This window comes from Typopeltis vanoorti, chromosome 9 (genome assembly GCF_054136105.1).
Source record: "Typopeltis vanoorti isolate ZY-2024b chromosome 9, IOZ_Tvanoo_1.0, whole genome shotgun sequence".
Lineage (NCBI taxonomy): Eukaryota > Metazoa > Arthropoda > Arachnida > Uropygi > Thelyphonidae > Typopeltis > Typopeltis vanoorti.
The window spans coordinates 127780404-127803564 of record NC_143557.1 but is presented as its reverse complement, the minus strand read 5'-3'; the positions used below and the strand labels follow the sequence as shown (position 1 = coordinate 127803564).

The 23161-nt window shown below is 37.6% G+C and overlaps 1 protein-coding gene across 3 annotated transcripts in view; it reads right to left on the bottom strand.

Annotated features, from left to right (window-relative positions):
- The window catches only part of LOC150103527 (low-density lipoprotein receptor class A domain-containing protein 4-like), a 282835-nt gene that overhangs the window by 239658 nt on the left and 20016 nt on the right, over positions 1–23161 (bottom strand). For 2 of the 3 annotated variants that reach the window (XR_016548852.1, XM_090398263.1), the window contains exon 1: positions 336–1192. The exons of the other annotated variant lie outside the window; for it this stretch is intronic. Coding sequence is in view for 1 of the 2 variants with exons in the window: in XM_090398263.1 (XP_090254389.1) it covers positions 336–357 (22 nt within the window). In the remaining variant the exon portion in view is untranslated. Of the gene's footprint in view, positions 1–335; positions 1193–23161 lie in introns of those variants that run through there. 3 annotated transcript variants of the gene reach the window in all.

Genomic DNA, 23161 nt, shown 5'->3' with positions numbered 1-23161 from the left:
TTTCAAGATAGCTTTAGTAATTTTTTTCCTTTGTTTTCTCCTCTACATTTCTGCAAATTTTCAAAACACTCCAAGTTGTGATTACTTGTTTAATATTTACTTTTTTTTTTTAGAAAGCCTTACTTCAAACACTGGTTATCCCAATGATTATCACATGTATGACATTGTGAAGAATATATATATATATATATATATATATATATATATATATATATATATATATATATTATAAAATATTTATGATTTTTTTTTGGTCACTGTCCCTTTAATTTTGCTAGGTATCTATAATCTATATTTATATCTATAATAAATCTATAATCAAATTAGGTATTTACCTATCAATATAATCTTTTCCATTAGTCGTCTCCAGTGATATTCCAATTTTTTTCTGAACACATTAAGACAGATATGTGTAATGTGCACGTTTTAATGGTCTGTTAAAAATGAATTAAATTATTATTACTGTTACTGTATGAGAACCACCATGGAATCTGAAGACTCATCATAAAAGGCCCACACTATCCACCTATCTCACCTCTTACTGAATTCAAAGAGAGGTATGTGAGAGAGGTATATCTCACATACCTCTCTTTGAATTCGGTGACTGAAAAGTATTCACAACACTTTGACAACCCATTCCACTCACTTGCCATTCTCCAAGCAAAAAATCTTGTTCTCAAATCTTCCTTTCCATATTCGCATAATACATTTAACCCCATGGCTGCATCTGCTGAGATTCTGCAATATTTTAAGTATTTCTAATTCATCAATCTCTATTTCCACAAGTTCCTGTGTCATCTGTCACAGCAACACTCAGCAACTTAACTATTTTGTCTACTTCTGTAACCTCACTATCATCAACACATGTTATTTTAAAATAGTCATTATCTATTTTACTTCCCACCCAATAAAAGAAATTTTAGGGATTTTCTTTGGCCTCCTCAGCTAATTTTATCTCATAGTCGAATTTCGCTCCCCCCTTTTTGCGGCTCCTGTTTAATAATGCTACTAATAGGCATTTACTGATTATTTACTATACATTTACTGATTTTATTCTCCTGACCATGGGTATACAGTCTGCTGTTGCTTCCTTTAGATACTTCCCATGCACTGCTTACATCCTAACCTTTGCAGAATGAGTCTTTCTGCATTTTATTTCTTATAAAGTGCCTATTAAACAAAATTTATCTCATTTGATGAAAATATCGCTGTTGGACATATGTAGTAATTTTATGGCATAACAATCGGAAATTTGCTACATAATTATGTAGTTGGGAAATTTTTTTTTTTTTAAGACTGCATCATGAGGATCATAAAGTCATTATTCACAAATGAATATTATTTTGCTGTTATAATTTATAAACAATGCTAGTCTTTTGATAGTATATAGCTGAGCGCTGTTGCGAAATCAGCAAATCACTAAGCCTAGCGCAGAGAGAATTGAAACTACTTACAGTAGACTACTGAACAATACCGCAGCGTAGCACAACCGTTGTCACAGAATCTCCATAATCTCCTTAAAATAAATTATTTGACTTTCGGTAATTCTTCTATGCATGCCCATTCGAATAAATACAGCCCAACAAAAACATTTTATGTACCTAGTTATACTATGAGGCAAACTGGACGGCAAGAAGAAATGTGTGTAAGCCTACTACTTTTAACAGCTGGAAGGAGCGGCATTAATTTTTCCCTTGTGAACATAATTCAACATGGAAAAAAGATAAAATTACGCATGTCTTTGTGTATATACATATATTATATATATGTATATACACACACAGAACCGACTAGATGAACACGTATTTTGAAAATAAATAAATTGCGTGTTTTTGTTTAAATTAAAAAAAAAAGGAATTGTACAAGACGCCACGTGAACACAATCCATACCATGTGTATTAAACGATGGAAAGGGCGCGGGTGATGTATGTGTGTATGTACATATAAGAAGCAGACAACGCAATTATCGTTATTATTATTATTTTACTTTATGTGTACTGCAGCTAGTAAAAAGAGAAAATACTACAAGGCAATAAATCAACTACTGTTAAAATAACTAAACCTACAAACAGTAAGGTAATTAATTAGTGTATAGAAATAAAGCGCCATTATTATAAATAAAAGATTAAGTCCTTGGAGGTATCCCATAATAATACTAATAATAATTTCATGGCTGTAGAATATAAGTTATGTGGGCAGCTTGAGGGAGTGTATATTGCAGAGCCTGGTAAACCTGGTGGTATGTCAAGATGTGCAAGCTGTTGGTAGGAGAGTAAGCAAACATTTTTCATGAAATGAAAGGAATAAGATGGGAAGGGATCCCTAGAAACTACATAATAGTTTGAAAAGCAGGTGACTGGAATGGGTTATATACTGCAGTAATAATAATAATAATACTTAAAAATCTGTAAAATGCTTCTAAATCCATTCAATTAGGTAATAAACAGAGGAAAGAAACTTTTGTTTATAACAAAATCCTAATTTAAAGTACTAACACAACCATTCTGAACTTAATCTGAATCTAGTACCAGAAGATTTGACTATAAGTGAAATATCATTCTTGCTCAGGGATGTGCTGGTAAATTTTAAACAAATCAGCTCACTTAAAGTGCAGTGGGTTTTCACTTTGTGAGGGAAAATCTGCTGTGGGAGATTCCCCCCCCTCCCAAAAAAAAAAAGAGGCCATCCCTGGAAGTTACGAAAGGAAACTGTGAGCAAGATGGTGAGGAGTGGTTTCTTTGCATGGAGGGTGGTTGAACCGTGGAATACATCGCCTGATGGAGTGGTGAGAGCGAGAACAGTCAGTGAGTTTAAGGAGTGGTATGATATATTTTGCGTTTCTTTGGGGGGACCTCTCCTCGATGAGTCTTAACAGACTTTATGTTCTTCGGACGATGAGTCTTTTGACTCCATGGAGGCCTGAATAATAATAATAATAATAATAAACAAATTCCATTAATAACAAACATTCACTTAATTTTGCTTGGGCTGCTTCCTTTAAACAATTCTATAAACACGAAATATTTGACAATTTTCGATCATGGGAATGTTAAGTGTCCCAAGCAAAATTAAGTGGATGTTTGCTGAAAAATAATATTACTGTAAAATTGCTAGCAGCAGTTAAAATTGATAATCCTTACATAGGCTGCTACACAGGGAAGGTGGGAGAAAGGAAGCACAACAGGTGCTGAAATAAGCATGCCCCCACTGGATTTGTTGGGTCACTGCCCAAATTCTGCTAGCCATCGTGGATTGAAGTGCATGCTGCTCTACAGTTTACAGCCATTATCAGTTTAACAAATGGCTCATAAAATTCTTGAAAATTTAACAACCGGCTCACGCAAGCTGGCTCTAGCACACCATCATCCTTCCCAGGAGCATGCCAAGGGTATTTGCTGCCCAGGTGCAAACTTTTATCGGCTGCCCCTAATACTGCATTGTATAATCCAAATTAGATATTAGCTACATAAAATGCTGCCCGGGTGCGGTGTGCCCTCGGGTTGACGCGGCCCTGGTCCTTCCCCTAATCTGGGAAGAGCAACCATGTAGCCTTTACTTGGATGAACAGACAGACAGAATTATCAAGAAGAAAGAAAACTGTGGAATTAATAATCTTTGAAACTTCAGGCAGGAAAGAACTGGAAGGGAGAGATAACCAGTGCATGAGAGCTAGTGAAGAAATATTTATTAGCACCAAAGGCAACTGGCATATCTGAAGTGAAAATAGTAACACGTTTTTAAGTAAATTGGATGATGAATAATAAGATCAAACAGGTGCTTTAGAAGAAAAAGAGTTTATGGAAAATATATAAAGAAAAAGGTGGAGAAAATTGCATGAGGAATACAAGATGACTCACACCAGGAAAGTGATTAGTACTTTTTTCTTTTTATGTAACTTCCTCCCGAGAAAGGTTGTAAACCTATAGTATGTCAGTACCATGAGTGGACTAATGATTTTTTTTTAATTTTATTAATTTGTCTAATGATCTTTTGTATTTTTATTCGTTTAGCTGAGTGGTTAGCATATCCGCTCTCCAACCAAAAGGCTGCGAGTTCGAATTCCGCTGTGGGCATGGATGTTTGTGGTTGTCTGAAAATACTAGTAGTGGTCAGCAGTAGATAGTGTTGGTGTAGATGATGAAAGTAGTTGTGGTTGGTGGAGATGGAGAGCTGTAAAGTAGATACCCTCCCTCGATGAGTCTTTGGACTCCCTGGAGGTGTTACATAATAATAATAATAATTTTTACCTAATCCAGAAACCCTGCTCTAGAGACCAAACAGAACTACTTTCAAACCACTTCAGGCCTTCAATAAGCAGAGCAGTATTCTTGCACTAGGCAATGAAATTCATATCCCACCTAAAGACAATAGTAAGCATCCATACTCACAGCAGGATTCAAACTTGCAGTCTGTTGCTTGAAGAATATAGTAAGGAAATAAAACTTAACAAAATATGAGAGGTTACCCTTGTGATCCAAGGAAAATTCTATGAGCTTCTTTCATTATGTGGCCAGTAGGTGAGGAATGATGCTGTTAGACGAAAATGGTGGTCAAGTGACCAATGCAGATAATATAGTAGAGTTGTTTAATGACTACTTTTTTTAATCCTGGAAAAGTTGATTTTATGACTAGAAGAATGGGCAAGTGAGTGAGGAGAATGTGTTTTGAATACTAAGTACTCTGGATGTCATAAGACAGTGAGATAGGATGAGATTTTGTTGAGTGGAAGGAGGGTAAAATAGAGCCAATGCACAAGGGCCATGATGGAATGGAGGTGTCAAACTTTAGACCAGTTTGTATTTCTTCTGAAGATTTTGGAGAAATTAGAGATTTGTATACAAAATTGGACAGAATGAGGATTATGTTATCTTGTGAGGGTCATGTCTTGTCTTGTGAATTAGTTGTGAATATCCTGACAGTCAGTCAGTTTTAGGAGAGGTATGATAGATATTGTGTCTATAAAGGTTAGTACAAGTCTCCTACAATGTCTTCTGACTCCATGGAGACAACCATATAATAATACTCTGCCAAAAACGTTTGCCAAACCTAGATATATCACTGTAGCATTCCCCTTATTCATCACTCTATTGCAATAAGTAAATTGCTAAAAATATTCTCCCTCTCCTAAAGAAACTTATTCTAATCCCCACTGAGACTCCTGTTCTGAAATTAATCCTGCCCTTACATTACACCCTTAACATCTTCTTAGACAATGGCTACAAACAACAAAAAATCCAAAAAATATTAAAACTGGTTAACCACAATCCCCCCCCCTTCATAACAGAGATTACTCTAAATCTATCACCATTCCTTATATCCAAGTTGCATCTGAAAAACTAACAAAAATCCTATTACCTCACAACTAGTTACAAACCACATAAGAAATTGGCATCTCTTATCTGCTCTACCAAAGTCCAGCCACTTCCCCTAGACCTACCTGGAATATACCAGGTCTATTGGTTGCAAACTGTCCTACTGCAGCCAAACAGGCAGGACAGCCAGTATCAAGATATCCGGTTTGGATTTCACCAATACAGCCACTCAGGACTTGCTCACCATGAATCGGACACCCACCACAGAATACGCTGGAATTAGGCCACTTTATTGCACTGCAGCAAATACAAGTATGAAAGATTATTCCTTGAATCAGCTTCAGCTTTGAAAAACTTTCCAAACCTCGATAAATTTGGGTGTGTGAGACTGCCCCAAATTTGGGGAGCTTGCATTCTAAGAACATCAGCCCAACGGCCAAGACAACTCAATTTAGTCTGCTAAGGGGCAACCTTAGGACCCTAGGACTGACTTCAGTTGCCTTTCTTCAGCCTCATTTGCTTAGTGTTAGTGCCTGCATGCACATATCATTGCTTTGTGATCCCTGAAGATGGCAATGTAACATTGCTGAAATATAGGAAGGTATTAATTAAAGTTTTTAATTAATATTCTAGTATACGTTATTATTTCCTGAAAAGTTATGTATAACCAACGTATAAGTTTATCTACAATAATTAATTCTTCTCTTCTACAACTTTGATACTCCTGTGGAAGAACCAAGACTTAAGTAGGGACAGGAACTCTGGGTCAAATGGAAAATAAATGTTTCCTTGCCAGTAAGAATTATATCAGTGATATGTTCAGCACAGGTTTGGGTCAGATGACCAGAAGCAATAATCCATCCAAGGAAAGGTGGCATAGTAGTTGCATAGATCAGCACTTCCCAAACTTATGGATGTAAAGGCCCCTTTTCAAAAATTTAAATATTTCACAGCCCCCATCAGGAAAAAAAATCGTAATACAGACATATATTATTATAATATTTATTGTATTTATATTCAATACAAAACATATATAGGGAATATTACAAAAATCAAATGCAAATATTACATTTTTAGCATCTTACATACACATTTGACATGGTGCATTTAGTCTTAAAACATTTTTAATTTGTTTTCATTATTTCATGGCCCCACTCAACAAAACTAATGGTTCCCAAGTGGGGCCACGGCCCACAGTTTGGGAAGCGCTGGCATAGATCATCGTACTTGGTTTTCTTATAATTGCATGGATGTGAACGACTGTGTTTGTGTTGTATTGTGGGAGAGGAGATCAGAGCTAGATTGCAGTCTGAACTGCCCAGAAGAGAGACCATATTCACAGTGTACTTGGATGTCTCACTAGTAAGGAAAAGAAGACTAATTAAAGATGCCAGACAAGTGTGACACCTTGTATAGGTGATGCAAGATGGATGTTAATTCTGAAGCACAAGGATACCTAGTAGCAATGAGATTAATGATGAGTTTTCTAAAGTTCCACTGGCAAAACATTAAACGAGGCATGCAATGAGCAGTTTTTGGTATTGTAGTAGGTGATTGGCTTTTATATACAAAAGTTGGAAGAGACCAATGTCGAGAGATTGCCTTATTTTTAAGTGATGTTACCATGGTAACATTAGGATGTCAAGGAAATGGAAATAAAAGCAGAAGTTATGTTCCAATATCCTTAACAAGGGACCAAAAAGCTTGAGTGCCAGTTGAACACATGTCATGTAGATTGCATTTGACCCTTTGTTTGCTTTAGATTTGTTGATATTTTTTATCCTTGTTATAGCTGTTGTTTAAGTTGAGTGAGAAGCTGAAATTTTTAACTTGAACCACTGAACATATGCTGTATTTTTATCATAGACTGCAAAGGCCTTTTTCAGATAACCAGGGTTTTGATAGAGGTCAGGAATATTCATTGGAATGGGAAACAATGGTCTTTGTTCCAGTAAGGATTATTTCAGTTATTTGGTTAGAGCAGGTGCTTGGATAAAGAGCAAAAAATGTAACCAGATGAAAAAGAGGCATAGAAATTCTTGAGATCATCCTACTTGACACCACTATGACTATACAATAAGTGCCACCATGACTATACAACAAGCCAATCTCAGTCCATATACACTGATAGGAGGCCAAGATTGGCTCAATCTTAGAAAAGGAGACATGGATAAGGTTATAGTCAGAGTTGTCAAGAGGACAGCAAACATCATGTAGCTCATCCATGGGCTGTTGATTGTGCAGTATATAACTCCTCCCAGCCAAGTCAATCCCTTCCCATGGTATTGCCTATTTCTACAAATGGGGCTATGGCAAAGCATGCATTTTCACCTTAAAAGTATACCTCCCCTATTTAGAGGAAATGTCAGCCAGACCTGTAGGTGTAAATGACCTTCAATGTCTGATAAAACATGACCACCACCCTGCTTATCAGAGTGAAGTAGCCACTGCCATGTTTTGCCTCTAAAAAAAGGTTTCTGTCCTATTCCTTTCTTCCTTCGTGCAGTGCTGGTGGTGGTCTTATTGTTCATTATCTCTGCACCATAATTACCTATATGGAGAACCTTCATTTTGAGGATACAGTAGTAAAGCAATTTTTGCAGGCTAGCAATTAGAGAATACACAGGACTAAATCTATTGGTAACACTTTGGGAGGATTCCTGATCAAAATCTACAATGAGTCTTTTGACTCCATAGAGGTTTAATAATAATAATAAATGGAAAATAATCCTGCTGCCTACTCTGCCAGGTTCTGCATAGTAGCTTGCAGGAGGCACTGTTGAGGTCATGCTTAGAGTTAAATTTTTTGATAAATGCAGACCAAATTTGGTGTAGGATTAAATCTTGGTTTTTGTTATACTGTATGGGATATGGAGCATTTCTGAAGCCTCTTTAAATCTTCTTATAAAACAGTTATGATCAATATATGGCACTTCTGTTTTTTGCCAAACTACTTGGTGGACTGTATTTGTTGTGTGGAAGGCTAATCCTGATTTGTGCTTTTTTTTTTTTTTCCCAACATTCTTTACATGTTAAGATAAGCATATCTCTCCAGACTGTCCCCATCTGGCCTACATAGCTAATGTGACAAAAGCAATGAATTTTGTATACTCCTCGTTTCTTTATAGGAGGTGGAGGTTTTGCAGATGTAAAAACCTCGAAATCTTTTACATTGGGGAAGAAGGCACTTTAACATTCTAATCACGAAGCAACGTTGCAACTTTGTCCATAACATTCTTGATGTAAGTTAACTTAATTGCATTTTTGAAATCTTGTTTATTTAAAGGAGCTGTTAGAGGCCTATATCAAGAATTTTGTTAATCGTCTTCAGTTCATACCCATTGAAGGAGAATGCAGCTCTTCATTCTTTTTTTCTGACATACTGGAAATGTTTAGGTTCTGTCCCATAATGTTTATCATGTCTATCTTTTTAATGGATGGTGGTGTGAAACTGCATGTAAGAATCTTCTAGTTGTGGAAATAGAAGATTCTTATACGGAACTGGGATATGACACACTTTATGACACGGAACGTGACAGCAACAACTAGCACTTCTCAACAACTTGCACATTAGTTAATACAGTGGGTTTTTTTTGTCACGCTATATGTACTAACATTCTTCCCAAATGAGTCTTTGACTCCATGAGGTCTTGGGGTAATAATAATAATAATAATAATAATAATAATAATCTATTGTGTGTAATGTTTTCTAGTCTCTTTTAGACAAGTATTGTATCTCTGATGATATATACATCCAATGACTTACAAAACTTGTTGGGTTATACTTTTTTTATTTATTACTTTGTTTATTTTAATAAATCTATTTACGTTTATTTAAAAACTTTGTCTCCATACCAGGAATTAAATGAAGATTTGCTAAACCACAGAAATAGCCATGTTCAAAATGATTATCATGATGATTCAGGTCTCCATGGTGTCAAAAGGCTCATCGTGGGAGGTCCTTCCTAGAAAATGCAAAGTCTATCATACCATTCCATGAACTCATTGACCGTTCGTGCTCTCACCACTCTTATCAGGCAATGCATTCCATGGTTACCACCCTCAATGTAAAGAAACCACTCCACATCCTCTTGCTCACAGCTTCTTTTCATAACTTCCAGGGAGGGAAGTTAACAAAATTCTCTGCAAAAATATAATAAAAATTCCAGATTTACCTTCCAACATCCAAGGACTCAACTCTAATGTCATGTGTCAAAAGTTGTAGACATTTAAACCTGATGTGTTATTCATCACTAAACCTCCACTGGAATCCTCTGCAATATGTCTAGTAAACTTATTATGTTAGATCATGTATGATGCTCTTCTCAAGAAGAACAGCATGTATGAATTTGTCAGGTCTGATATTCCATGCCAAAGGTTATCAAGACCTAGAATCTCCTCTATATGATTTGTTTTGACTCAAGATTTTGTTACCTCACTTTCCCCACTGTTCCACAAACTATCCACAGTATACTTCCTCTGATCTTTCATTAGAACATCAGATGGCCAATCTGAATAGATTGGTCATCTGAGCAGAATACCAATTTCTGATTCAGTATACCAATTCTGATCAAATGATCAGAATACCAATGTCTCCTGGTCCTGATGGCATCCCTCCAGTTATATTAAAAGCTTGTGCTCTATCTGGTATCATCTCTGTAAGCTCTCATACTCATCTAGACTCCATTAAACGGCTTGGAAGCAAGCTTTTATCCAGCTTGTCCCTAAAAAGGAAGATAAAAGTCAACAATCAAACTACCACCCTATTACTCTCATTTCAGTACTCTTGAAAATAATGGAAAAGGTCATCAACTACTAAGTGTTTTACTACTTGGAGATTCATCGATTCCACCATTCTTGCTCCACATCAGATCTAGCTAACCATACTGATTTTGGATGCATGGATGCTGACAAACATCCATATGCTGTTCTGTTCCAAACTCAAACTCACTGAACCAACTTCTTATCCTCTTCTTTCATTCCAAACTGTCCTATCTTATTACACACAAGAAAGATCCTACTTCACTCCCATTTTTGTGGGAGTGAAGTAGGATCTTTGTATCCTTTCGAGGAACATTATCCACGAAAGGATAATGTTCCAATATCCTTTCGAGATTAGTTTCCCCCTTCTTAGGCTTACTGTTGCATACTGTGAATTCTCGCACAAACATATTACATCAATAGCCCCTAAAAAACTTGTTCTTTTTTGTTCAAAACATTACTTCTCCCCCCCCTCAACTCCTTACACTTTATAAGTCTCAATCAACCTTGGAATATGTTCTCACATTTTGGATGGTGCACCCAAAACCTACCAAGAATTCTTGATGATATACAATCTGCTTAATAGGTGACTCCCCCCCCCTCCCTCTTTCACAGACTCCCTTCAGCCACCTTCTCTATGGGTGCTCTGTTTTCACATTATGCCTTTTCTATGAGTGCTTTTATGGGCATTGCTCTGCTGCACTGGCCACTACCCTTCCTCTACTTTCTCTACTGAAATTAAAAATAAAAAAACACCCATACACTCTCCAATTCCAAATATGAAATGAAGGTAAGTTCATTTGGATGTTGACCAGTGGCTGCTGCTCTAGTTGTTACATGATCAACATCCAAATGAACTTACCTTCATTTCATATTTGGAATTGGAGAGTGTATAGGTGTTTTTTTATTTTATTTTTTATTTCAGTTCCATGAAAGGTCTCATAACCTATAATATGGCAGTGTCAATTTCATAATCATCCCATCCATGATTATAACAACAGTGCCATGTGTGGGCAAGTAATAAAGAGGCAATTATCAATGCTTCTCAAAGAAGTGAGGATTGTACACATTGGCAAAAATAGTATGGGAGATTGTTCCAAATGTGTACAATCTCCGCCTCTTTAATAAACATTAACAGATTATTTCTTAATCACTGGAGATATACATAAAAATCAACTTGCACCTTTCTATTCCCTTATAGGGAGTAGGCAAGGCCTTTTAACACTATCTAGGTTTTGGAGACTGAGTGGGCAGTTCAATCTCCACTGGTAGCCAATCAGAAATAGCTGTCCCAAGACTATCACTTAAGTGGCAACTGATGAAGAGATTGGCAAACAACTGCTGCCATCTCTTGGTACCTAACCCTAACAAAATATGTTATTGTCTGAAATAATGTAGGTTCTATGGTCAATTTTCTTGAGTTTACAGGACAAAAAAAAAACTGAATTTCCAGGAGAAAAAACCTGCTTGCCCATGCCAGAGATCGACTAACTCGGGAGCCAGGCAAAGAAAGATTTAGAAAAAGTTCCTCCAGTCAGTGACTAGACTTGAACTTAAATCTATCTTTGGGTGACCTAACACAGAGGATTCGTCAGCTATGCCAGGTCCCGAGCCCAGATAAAAATGAAGGGGGGGCGGAATTGAGATGGTGCCATACCTCCCCATAAAAGGGCTCACAACTATTGTATCATCATATGAAATAAATAAAAAATCAAATTTCTTTCTTTCTTCTCTCTAACCAGTTGCCCACACATGACACTGTTATGTCATGTCATGTCATAGATCATGAGATCTCTCATGGGGCTAATATAAAAAAAACCTACTGTGTATTTGAAAAACTTGAGTATTGGTTAAGAAAAGTTCCAAAGTGTTAAAAGAATGATGAGGTTTATCTCGTATTCTGATTGACAGGTTAACAATTTAGGTTAGATCATGACTGATAGCAAATGGAAACAGTTTATGTTATAAACATTAGAATCTCCTAGGAAGATAATCTCACAGTTTAAATAATAATCAGTCAGCATGAATTCAACTTTCACAGATAATCAGTCAAAGAGAACACATGGCAATCAGAATTAGGAAAGTGGTAAAGACAGTAAATGAAAGCTATAGTGTGGTATACAGAAATCTTGAGCTAGCAAATCAAAAAGTGGATCCAGGTTTGATGAGCTTTAGCAAGAAATATCTAATTTGACAAAAAGTGTATGTTCCTCTCCCATTTTTTTTTTTTAATATAGAAAGCATCATGCAGGAGGAAGGCTGGTTAGCTGATGTGGACTGCAGTTATGAAGGATGCCAAATATATTCAGTTAGGTATAACAGCTCAGGTTTTGATGCCTGTAAGTGCAACATACATTATTAATTAATGTTTATATTAATGCCTCAGATGTTAGTGAAGTGGATGCAGAAGTGCTTTTTATTGGATAAAATTTTGGTTAGAAGAGTTGATAATAATTGAGATGACATCTCTCCCACCAGTTGGAGAGTGACCATGTGGTTTTGACTTAGACATGCAGGAGTATCAAACAGATGGGAATGTATGTGGAATTATAAGGCAGGTGATTATAATAGTCTTAGATATAAACTTGGGGAAGTTTCATGGAGGGAGAAATTGGAAGGCCAGGATATCATTAGTGCTTAGGAAATTGTGATGGAATATTTGTTAGTAGCAGTAGTAAGCTGTATTCCACAAGTGAAGAAGAGGACACAATTTGGTGTAAAGTGGATGACAAACAATAATAAACAGGAACTGCATGCGAAAAAGAGGCTTTGGAAGAGATATAAGGAGACAGGTGCATGAAGAATATAAGACACAGGCGAGGAGAGTGACTAGCATAGTAAGGAAGGTGAAACTAGAATATGAGAAGAGATTGGCCCTAAGATCCAAAGAAGATCGTAGGGAATTTTTTAGCTATGTGGCCAGTAGGAAGAGAAATGATTGTGGAAGAATGAAATTGTGGGAAAAAATGGGAATAGAGTGACTGAGGCAGAGGACATAGTGAAATTGTTCAATGAACACTTTACAATTACAAACATATGTAATTGTTTGCAGATGATGAAAAATTGGGGAGAACAATGAGCAGTAAGGCAGTGTAGCCTTGTAGGAGGACTTAAATAGATTGTGTGAGTGAGCAAGTTTGTGGAACAATAATTTCATTGTTGCAAAGTGTAAGGTTCTGAAATTTGGTGGGCAATGATGGGATGAAAAGTATATACCTGGTGGGGAAATTTTGAAAGTTCAGGGTCATATTGCATAGGTTGTTAAGTGATCACACTGGATTATGGCAATGATGCAGAGGAACTTAACATGCAGAAATAAAGAGGTTATGGTTCCATTGTATAAAGCCTTGATCATGCCTTATATGGATTATTGTGCTCATATTTGGTTACCTGGTTTTAAGGGATATTAGAAAAGGTTTCAGAAAAGTTTGACTAAGGTAGTAACTGTCTTTGGAAAATGTGGGACAGCATGAAGAGAGATTAAGGGAATGCAATTTGCAAAGCCTCATAAAAGGAGGAGAAAGAATATGATCAAGATATATCATTTGGTAAAGGCAGGTTAATGTGGAAGAAATTTCTCACAAAATGGGAGAGGATAAAACAAGAGTCTATCCTTGGTTACTGTATAATGAAAGTGTGAGCAAGGAAGTGAGGAGTAGGTTCTTTGCATGGAGGTGTGAGGATGATGAATGGAATGCACTGCCTGACACTGTGGGGAATGTGGACAAGTCGAATGAGATTAAAACATAGTTTCATGGGATTGTGTGTGACAACATGCACCTTTTGTGGTGCATCTGTTTGACTTCATGGAGGTCTGTTGTTAATAATATTGAGGAGGCCATTGATCGAGGCTATCTAAAGGCTATAAAGTCCACTGGCCTCAATCATATGCCTTAAAAAACCAATAAATTTGATATTAAACAAGGAAAACAAATTTCAAGAAATTTGTTTTCTTGTTTTCAAATGCTTTTTCTTCATTCTAATCTATATCAAGACCTCCATCAGAAAACAAGAATTTTTCATAGGAGACCCACTTTAAGTGCTAGAAATACTGTACTGTACCATTCCTTAAGCTTGTGTACCTGTACCTCAGACAACCATTTCATGCCCCTATCACTCTCCATGCAAGAACCTATTTCTCACTCCCTAATTATTTATATAATTAAAATGAATTGTTATTCACTATGCGAATTTGTCTAAATATTTTGTTGTCATCTTCTACATTTCTAGACCTGTAATAATATTATTGTTATCATCAACAGACCTCCATGAGTCAATAAACTCCATGGAGGTCTGTTGTCATTGTGGAGGGGTCCCACTCTCACATGCACAGCTCATCATCCTCCTAACTCACGCATAGACCTATTTTTTTACTGTATAGGCATTTGGAACTGAAATCCTACAGAATAGGTTGGTTACTCCTTATTCCTGGAGGTGTCCTGTGTCTGTATAGGCATGTGTTCACAGGGCTGGTTTGCCCGCTTACGGGAGAAAAACCCTGTGGTCCATGCCCAAGACACTGGCTAACTTGGTCATGGTTGCAAAGCGCATAGCTACTCAGCTAACTGTGCAGACACAGCTCATCATACCTAAACTTAAATACATTCACCGTCCCTGCACTCACCACACTCTCAGGCAATGCATTCCAATCACCTACTACTCCATGCAAAAAATCTACGCCCCTCCCTTACATACACACGACTTATACAGCTTCCACGGATGGTCTCTTGTTCTATTATCTCTAGATATTCTATGAAAAATCTCATCCACATTAAGCTAGTAATTGCCCCTACCAACTTATACATTGTGATCATGTCTCCCCCTCTTCCTTCTATCCACTAGGCTCTCTAATTTGCATTCTCTCAATCTGTCTCATATTCCACATGCCAGAGACCAACTTAGTCAATCATCTCTGAACCCTCTCCAACATCTCATCATTCTTTTAAAAACCTGGTGACCAAATCTGTGCACATATATGCAGCCTTATACAATGATCAAAGCCTTATACAATGGAATCAAAGCATCCTTATTTCTAAATGTCAGTATTCTCCACATCATTCCTCACAATTTTAGTAAAATGTCCACAAAATTTCTATCCATCATCACTCCTTAGTCTACTAGATATCTCACCCTGTCTATTTGCACATCACATGCTGCCTCAAACCTGCTGCTTTCTATTTCTTTTCCCCATCTAGAAGGAGCTCCACCTTATGTTGGTATAATGCTGATATCATCAACAGAACACTTGTCTACTCTTATTGATTCTATCCTCATGGAAAGCACCATATTCTATTTTTATTTTCATGTTATTCTACCATATTTCACACATCAATCTCATTATTGCCACTAACTCTTCCCTTTATTCCTGATACTCTTGGCATTCATAAATAAACACAGTAAGTTCTTTTTCATCTCTAACAGTGCTGATTATTACTTTTTCTATCTTAATGGTTTCAACTTCCCTTTATCACAATTTATCCTGTTTTCCTCAGACCTAACCTAGCCCAGTGTATCACTCTCTTTCTCTCTCTCACACACACACACCTTGCACATACTTCCAGCATCTATGCTCATTATACTGCATTTTTCTGTCCATTCTGATACCCTCTCCCCATTTCCATACCTATTCCATACACATATTCCAGCCCTGTCTGTTCATTCAGCCTGCTTCTTCATCTCTTTTCTCAGTTTTTACATCTCTCACCCATTTACCATCAGCTGTCCTATTCCTCTCTTTCTCCCCAACCCTCACAACAGCCTCAAGAATCCAGAAATTATACCAAACTCATTCTAATGCAACTTATCACTTTTATTTATTTCTATCTGTCTCTCAAATTCATCCCACACAATCACAAACTATATACCTCCGCACACAGCTCTCCATGATGGCATTTGCTAACTTTGCTCACCATTTCAAATCATTATTGTCAATATCTAGAATCAGAAGGGAGATAGAGAGACTCATCCAAGACTGAATGAATAGACAGAGATGGAATAATAGTAAGACACTATCAAAGAAGAGAGATGTGAGAATGGGTAAGGAAGATGGGAAGAGGGCATCAAGTGGACAGAAAAATGCATCATAGTAAACATGGCCACAGGAAATGAATGCAATTACATATGTTTGTGTGTGTGAATGAGTGACAATTGGATTATTATTATTATTATATAGGTATCTTCATGGAGTCTTCTGACTCCATGAAGATACCTGTATAATATATCCTTTTAGATGTGTATAATGCTTTCCATTATGGGAAGGGCCACTACCCAAATGGATTTTGACCTTTATTGAGGTCTTACCTTTTGACTTTATTGAAATGTGATACCTTTTAACTGCTTATTATATGGATAATATATGACTTCTGCATTACTTCAACCTTGGTATCTCTTCCTGGTCTGGCTCCCACTGATGAGTAGTGGGAGCCAGACCAGGAAATGGTAGTGGCCCTTCCCACAATACACAGCATTATACACATCTAAAAGAGGATAGTCTTTGCATTATGGGATAGCAAGGCAATCGATGAAGTCATTAGCTTCTATATGCAAGTAGCCCAGTCGTGAAGATATTCATGTGCAAACAGTTTGCTTACACATGGATAAAGGATTAAATCAAGAATATAATTTCTTGGCTTCTTTAATGTATTTCTAATCTTTTTTGGTTTTAATTCCTCTGCCATCATTAGTAAAACTCCTCTTCCCTGTCCTGTTTTTTCTGTTCTCTCTGTAGACACTATATCCCTTGCATTCTATTCCTGTGACCATATCACCCCCAGCCAACCATGTCTCACTAATGCTTACAACTTGTGGTCAATTTGTGCTAACCAATGCCCAAAATCTTCAATCTTATTTTGAATACTTTTGGCATTAGTATAGATAAACTGCAAGACCCCCCCCCCTAACACCATGAGTTACTTAGCTCTAATGTTAATCCAGAAATCCAGATCTGTACTCCCAGATTCAGTGGGAATGAAGTTATGAAGAGGATCTAGAGGCAAGTGACAAAGATTGTGGCACGTTTGTGGAATGCTCCCTATGAGAATAGATCAATGATCTGTAGGCTTCAAAAATAATTAGCTGAGAGGCTAAAAAGAGGAGACATGATAGATGCATTTAACCTATTACAGAAGTTTTATAGGATTGACACTAAAGACTTTTTTCAGTACATGGCAAGAAGGGAGAGAACAAGGGGTCAACAGTGGAAATTGTGTAAGAGTGTGGTTAGCAAGGATGTTATGAATAGATTTTTTGCATGGGAGAGTGGTGAATGGGTGGAATAGGTTGCCAGAGGCGGTTATGGATGCTTTATCAGTGAATTTTTGGGATACTAAGGCAATCGATGTGAAGTCATTAGCTTCTATATGCAAGTAGCTCAGTTGTGAAGATATTTATGTGCAAACTTTGTTTGCTTACACTTGGATAAAGGATTACACCAAGATATAATTTCTTGGCATCTTTGATTTATAGTATAACCAAGTGAAAAAACTTTCAAAAGAGTAGAAGCACATCACAGGAACAGGGATTCAGAGAGCAGATCATCTGAAGCTATCTGGTGTGAGATAGAGGCCACAGGACTAAATATGTAATTGGTTGCTGATATAATCCAGGAGGTATAAAGAAGAATGTAGATGACATTCACTCACAGATTAGCATGATGAATACAGATCAAGTAATTATTATGGAGGATTTCAATTATGGAGATAGACTGCAGGTGGAATGGTCACAGAAATTAAATTTATACAGCTCCTGAGAGATACAAGGGTGGTCTGAAAGGTTCTCGGCCTTGAGCATAGATGACAACACTATAGTGAAATTGCAAGTCATTCTATCAAGCAGTTTGTTTTATATAGCTGTCTGAAGCAAAAGTGTTTGTCTGTATCCCTTGAAATGGATAAAATTGAGTATCAGGCAGTTATAAAATTCTTTGTAAAACAAGGTTTAAAAAAAAAAGAAAATCATTCGATGTTCATAAAAGTTTATGGGCACTCTTCTCCTTCGTTTTCGACAATTAAGAAATGGGCTGCCAAGTTTAAACATGGCCATACCAGCCTTGAAGATGATCCACGTGAAGGACGTCCAAAACGTGTAACAACACCAGAAATCATTGATCAAGTGCACGATATGATATCGGATGACCGGCAGGTCAAAGTGTGTGAAATTGCTGAGACTATAGGCATTTCAAAAGAACGTGTAGGACATATTTTGCATGAATAAAAAGTTTTGCGCAACTGAAAAAGCTTTGTGCAAGAGGGATGCCACGCTTGCTCACAGAAAATCAAAAACGCACTCGCATTAAAATCTCTGAACAGTGTTTGGAGCATTTTAACAAGAATAAAACTGATTTTGTGCATTGATTTGTTACTATGGATGAGACTTGGATTCCCCATAACATACCAGAATCCAAACAGCAGACAAAAGTGGATAGAAGCCGGGTAAAACAATAATGGGGGAATATTATTCCGATCTTTTAACCAGACTAGATGAAAAAAATTTGTGAGAAAAGACCCGGTTTGCAGTAGGAAAAAATCATCTTTCATCAGGACAATGCACCTGCCCACAAAGGTGTTTTGGCAGTGGGAAAATTAAGGGATTGCACTATGAATTGTTGGAACATCCATCCTATTCCCCAGATTTGGCTACCTCTGACTTCTGTCTCTTTCCAAAACTAAAACTCTTCCTCACTGGTCAGTGTTTTTCTTCAAATCAAGAGGTGATTGCAGCTGTAGAGGAGTATTTTGAAACAGATGTTACTCAGAACCACTACAAGGATGGGATAATTGTGCTGGAGCATCACTGGAATAAATGTATTTGGCTCCCTTTGACTTCTATCTCTTCCCAAAACTAAACCTCTTCCTTGCTGGTCAGTGTTTTTCTTCAAATCAAGAGATGATTGTAGCTGGTGAGGGGTATTTTGCTGCTGTTACTGAGAACCACAACAGGGATATGATGATGGTGCTGTAGCATTGCTGGAATAAATGTATTAGTCTTAAGGGAATTATGTTGAAAAATAAAAATAATTTTGAAATTATAAATTCGTTTTTTCATTGTTAGGCCGAGAACTTTTCAGACCACCCTTGTACGTAGGCTATTCAATAAATTATAAGACTATATTTATACAGAAAACAGATTACCTTTAATCGTCATCTTTGACGATTAAAGACGTGATGCATTTATCCCAACGTTGCGTCCACTTCTTAAACACATGTGAAAGTCATTTTTTTGAGAGTTCTTTCGAAACCGCCTCCGCAGCTTTTACACATGCTTTGTTGCTTTCGAAATGGCGGCCTCTTAGTGGTTTCTTGAGCTGAGGAAACAGCCAGAAATCGCACGGTGCGAGATCAGGACTGTATGGAGGGTGTGGTAGGATATCTATGTTGTTCTTCTGCAAAACGTCCACTACATAACCAGCAATATGTGGCCTTGCATTATCGTGGTGCAATAAGAAGCCATTCTTCAGCAATGGCTTCTTATTGCACAATGCCTTCGTAGTCAAAAAAACATTATGGTCATAACTTTACCAGCCGATTTTACAGTTTTTGCTTTCTTGGGGGTAGGTGAAGACGGATGCTTCCATTAACTGCTTTGTTGTTTTATTGTAGGGTCATAGTGATACAACCAAGCTTCATCTGCTGTAATGATGTGTTTTAAGAAGTTGTCGCCTTCTTGTTCCAGTCTTTCTTTCCATTCTGTGCACACATCCACTCAATGCTGCATTTGCTCTGGTGTCAAGAGTTTGGGAATCCATCGGGCGCAAACACGTTTCAGTCCCAAATGTTCAGCCATGATTGACTGAACACTTCCCACAGAAATATTCAGGACAACATGCAGCTGGCGTACTGTAATTCTGCGATCCTCCTTGATGATAATCGCTGCTGTGTTGATCAGTGTCTCTGTGATGGATGTTGAAGGTCTTCCCTCACGTTCAAGATCTTCCACATTTTGCCTTTCTTCCTTAAAAGTTTTATGCCAGCAAAAAACACTTGCCCTCGACATTGCTTCATCGTGGAAAGCTTCGCGTATCATGTTAAAAGTGTCTGATGCTGATTTTTGCAAACGCACACAAAATTTAATCATATAAAGCTGTTCCAAGGACGCTTCCATTTCAACAACTGGTCGTGGCTCGTAGGCATGCCAAAACAAGCTTGCGTTTAGTCACATGACACTCTGGCACATCAGCCCGTATACGCCATCTATTAACTCTTTTGTTAATACAGACAGCAACATTTCTTTATTCCACAGAAATTAATATTGTGATGAGTGGTTTTGCGACCGTAAAATTATTATTATTATTAAACAAGACCTCATGGAGTCAAAGACTCATCTAGGAGGTCCTTTTATCTCACACACATCTCATCATACCGTGTCTTAAACACATTCAAACTCCTTGCAGACACCACACTCTCAGGCAAGGCATTCCAATCACTCACAACTCTGCACGAAAAAAAACTGCCCCTCACTCCCTTACTCGCACCCTCTTTATACAGTTTCCAGGGATGACCTCTGGTTCTCCCCTGATCTCCCACTATTCTCTGTAGAACTTCTCCACCATTGATCCTATAACAACCCCTTACTAACTTGTAGGTTTCTATCATATCTCCCCCTCTTCCTTCTCTCCACGAGACTCTGCAAATTACATCTTTTCAATCTTTCCTCATACTCAACATTCCAGAGGTCAGAAACTACCTTAGTCAGTCGCCTCTGGACCCTTTCCAACATCTCTTCATCCTTCTGAAAACCCAGTGACCAGGCACAATAGTCCATGTGTGGCCTAATCAAAGCCTTATACAATGGAACAAGTATCTCCCTACTTCTACACGTCAGTGTCCTCCGCATCATTCCCAGAAGTCTTTGTGTTGTCTTCACAATTTTGGCGATGTGTCCCCTAAATTTTAGATCCTTATCCACTATCACCCCCAGATCTCTTATTTCCTCTACTTCCAACAATATATTCTCACCAAGCATAAATTCTGCATTAGTCTTATTACTTATTGAACAGCCCTCGTAGTTACCTGAGTCAACATGTAATGGAGAGGACATGAAGTTCATGAGTGCTGGATCTGATCATGGCATCAGCATAGCTTATCAATTAGCTATGCTGCCTTCACTTAGAGAAAGTGATCATGTAGTCTTGGCCTGGGAGATTGCCAGACATGCAGAATTTTCTATTAAGGAATATATGTGGAATTACAAAGCAGGAGATTATGACAAGCTGAGGAATCAGCTTTCAAGAGAGCCATGGCATAAGAATTTGGAGCAGAGAGATGTTGGTGGTGCATGGGAAGTGGTCAAGGGGTGTTTGAAGAAAGCGGTATCTGAATACCTAGAGTCAGAAGGATAAATCAGAAAGGAGTTAGATGGATGAATAGCTTCATTATACAAGAGATGCACACAAAGAAAAGGTTGTTTTAGACTAACACTAGGGCAAACGTAAATGGCTGCAAAGGTAAATTGGTTCTTCTTTCATTCTCACATGTTAAAGTTATTATTAGGTAACACCTCCAGGGAGTCTAAAGACTCATCGAGGGAGGGCACCTACTCTACAACTACCTTCATCTACACCAACGTGCCATCTACAGCCGTCTGCCACCACACTAGTATTTTCACAGACAATCACAAACATCCATATCCATGGCACAATTCAAACCTGCAGCCTTTTGGCTGGAGAGTGGATACGCTAACCACTCGGCCAACCAGACTGGCAACCATTTACTTATCAGAAAAAAATGTGAAGAAGAGAGTATGTAATTACAGACATAAATATGGTTACCTATAGTCTCCAAAAAAGGATTTTTTTTTGTGCTTTTTTTACCAATGCCAGATGTATCAAAAACAAGTCTGCTGCACTAATCAAGTCAGTTTGTCAAAGGATTATCAGCAAGTCTATACTTTCTTTCACTGGTAAGTTTGTTCTCATAACGCTCACTGTTAATAGTGGTAGATTCTTGCTACTCCCTCAAATTATTCAAAACTGAATAATGTCAATTTTTAGTCACCCAACCTGCCATCATTCAAGGACTCCATTCTGTGTAGTATCCTGTGAGATATAATAGCATTTATGCATCCTGGCAATTAAAAATATGGCAGATAAGAGATGGGGAGGAAGTGCATGTCTGCATAACATGTAAACAGTGGAAAGAAGTGATATCAATATCAGTATCCCTGGTTTTGGGCAAAACAAGCAACAAGGAGCTTGGGGATATGGAAGGCAAGCATGAAAGATAGATGTAACATTAAGAAAGTGTGAGGCTGCAGATTTAATAGTTTAGTGTTCATTGGGCAGGTGAAGGCTGAATGAGGGTAGGACTTAGAGAAAGTGATACTGGGAGAGGAAGTGGAAGGTATGAAAAAATGAGTTCAGAAGCATGTAGGGATAGATTAGGAGGCTTGAAAGACTAAGCTTGAAAGACCAATGTCAAATAAACAAGAATAGAAATAGGAAAGTTATGGGAATGACAGGACAGGTAATGGGAGAATCATGGAAAGTGAGAAAATGAGAGGAAGTCAAGAAAGTAAAGAGCAAAAGACAGACAGAGAGAGAGAGAGAGAGATGAGAGAAAGGCAAATAAGTGAAAGAACAAGGAGGGAAACTATTGAACTCCAAAGCACACTTAAGAACATTAAAAGGTATCTTACCTTGTTAATAATATGTAATTAAGAGGCAGCATACTCTGTTGGAGGAGCTGTACTGGAGGAAGTAGGGGATGACAAGAGATCTGGAGGTGATGACTGATACAAACCTGAAATTCAGGGAACATATAGCAAAGGTGGTGAAGGTAACCCAGAGGATTGCTGCAATACTGAGAAGAATGCTAACCTGCAGAGATGAGTTCTCATTCCATTGTAAAAAGCTTTGATCAGATCACACTTGGACTATTGTTCTCAAATTTGGTCCCCAGAATTTTGAAGGGGGATAAATTAACTGTGGAAAGGATACAGAGGCAGATAACAAAGATGGTTCCAAGACTATACAATGTTGGTTATGAGGATCGGCTGAGGGAATGTGGACTGCAGAGTTTGGTAGATAGAAGAAGGAGAGGTAATGTGATTGAGACTTTAAACTGTTGAGAGGTAGTTATAGGGTTGACACTGGG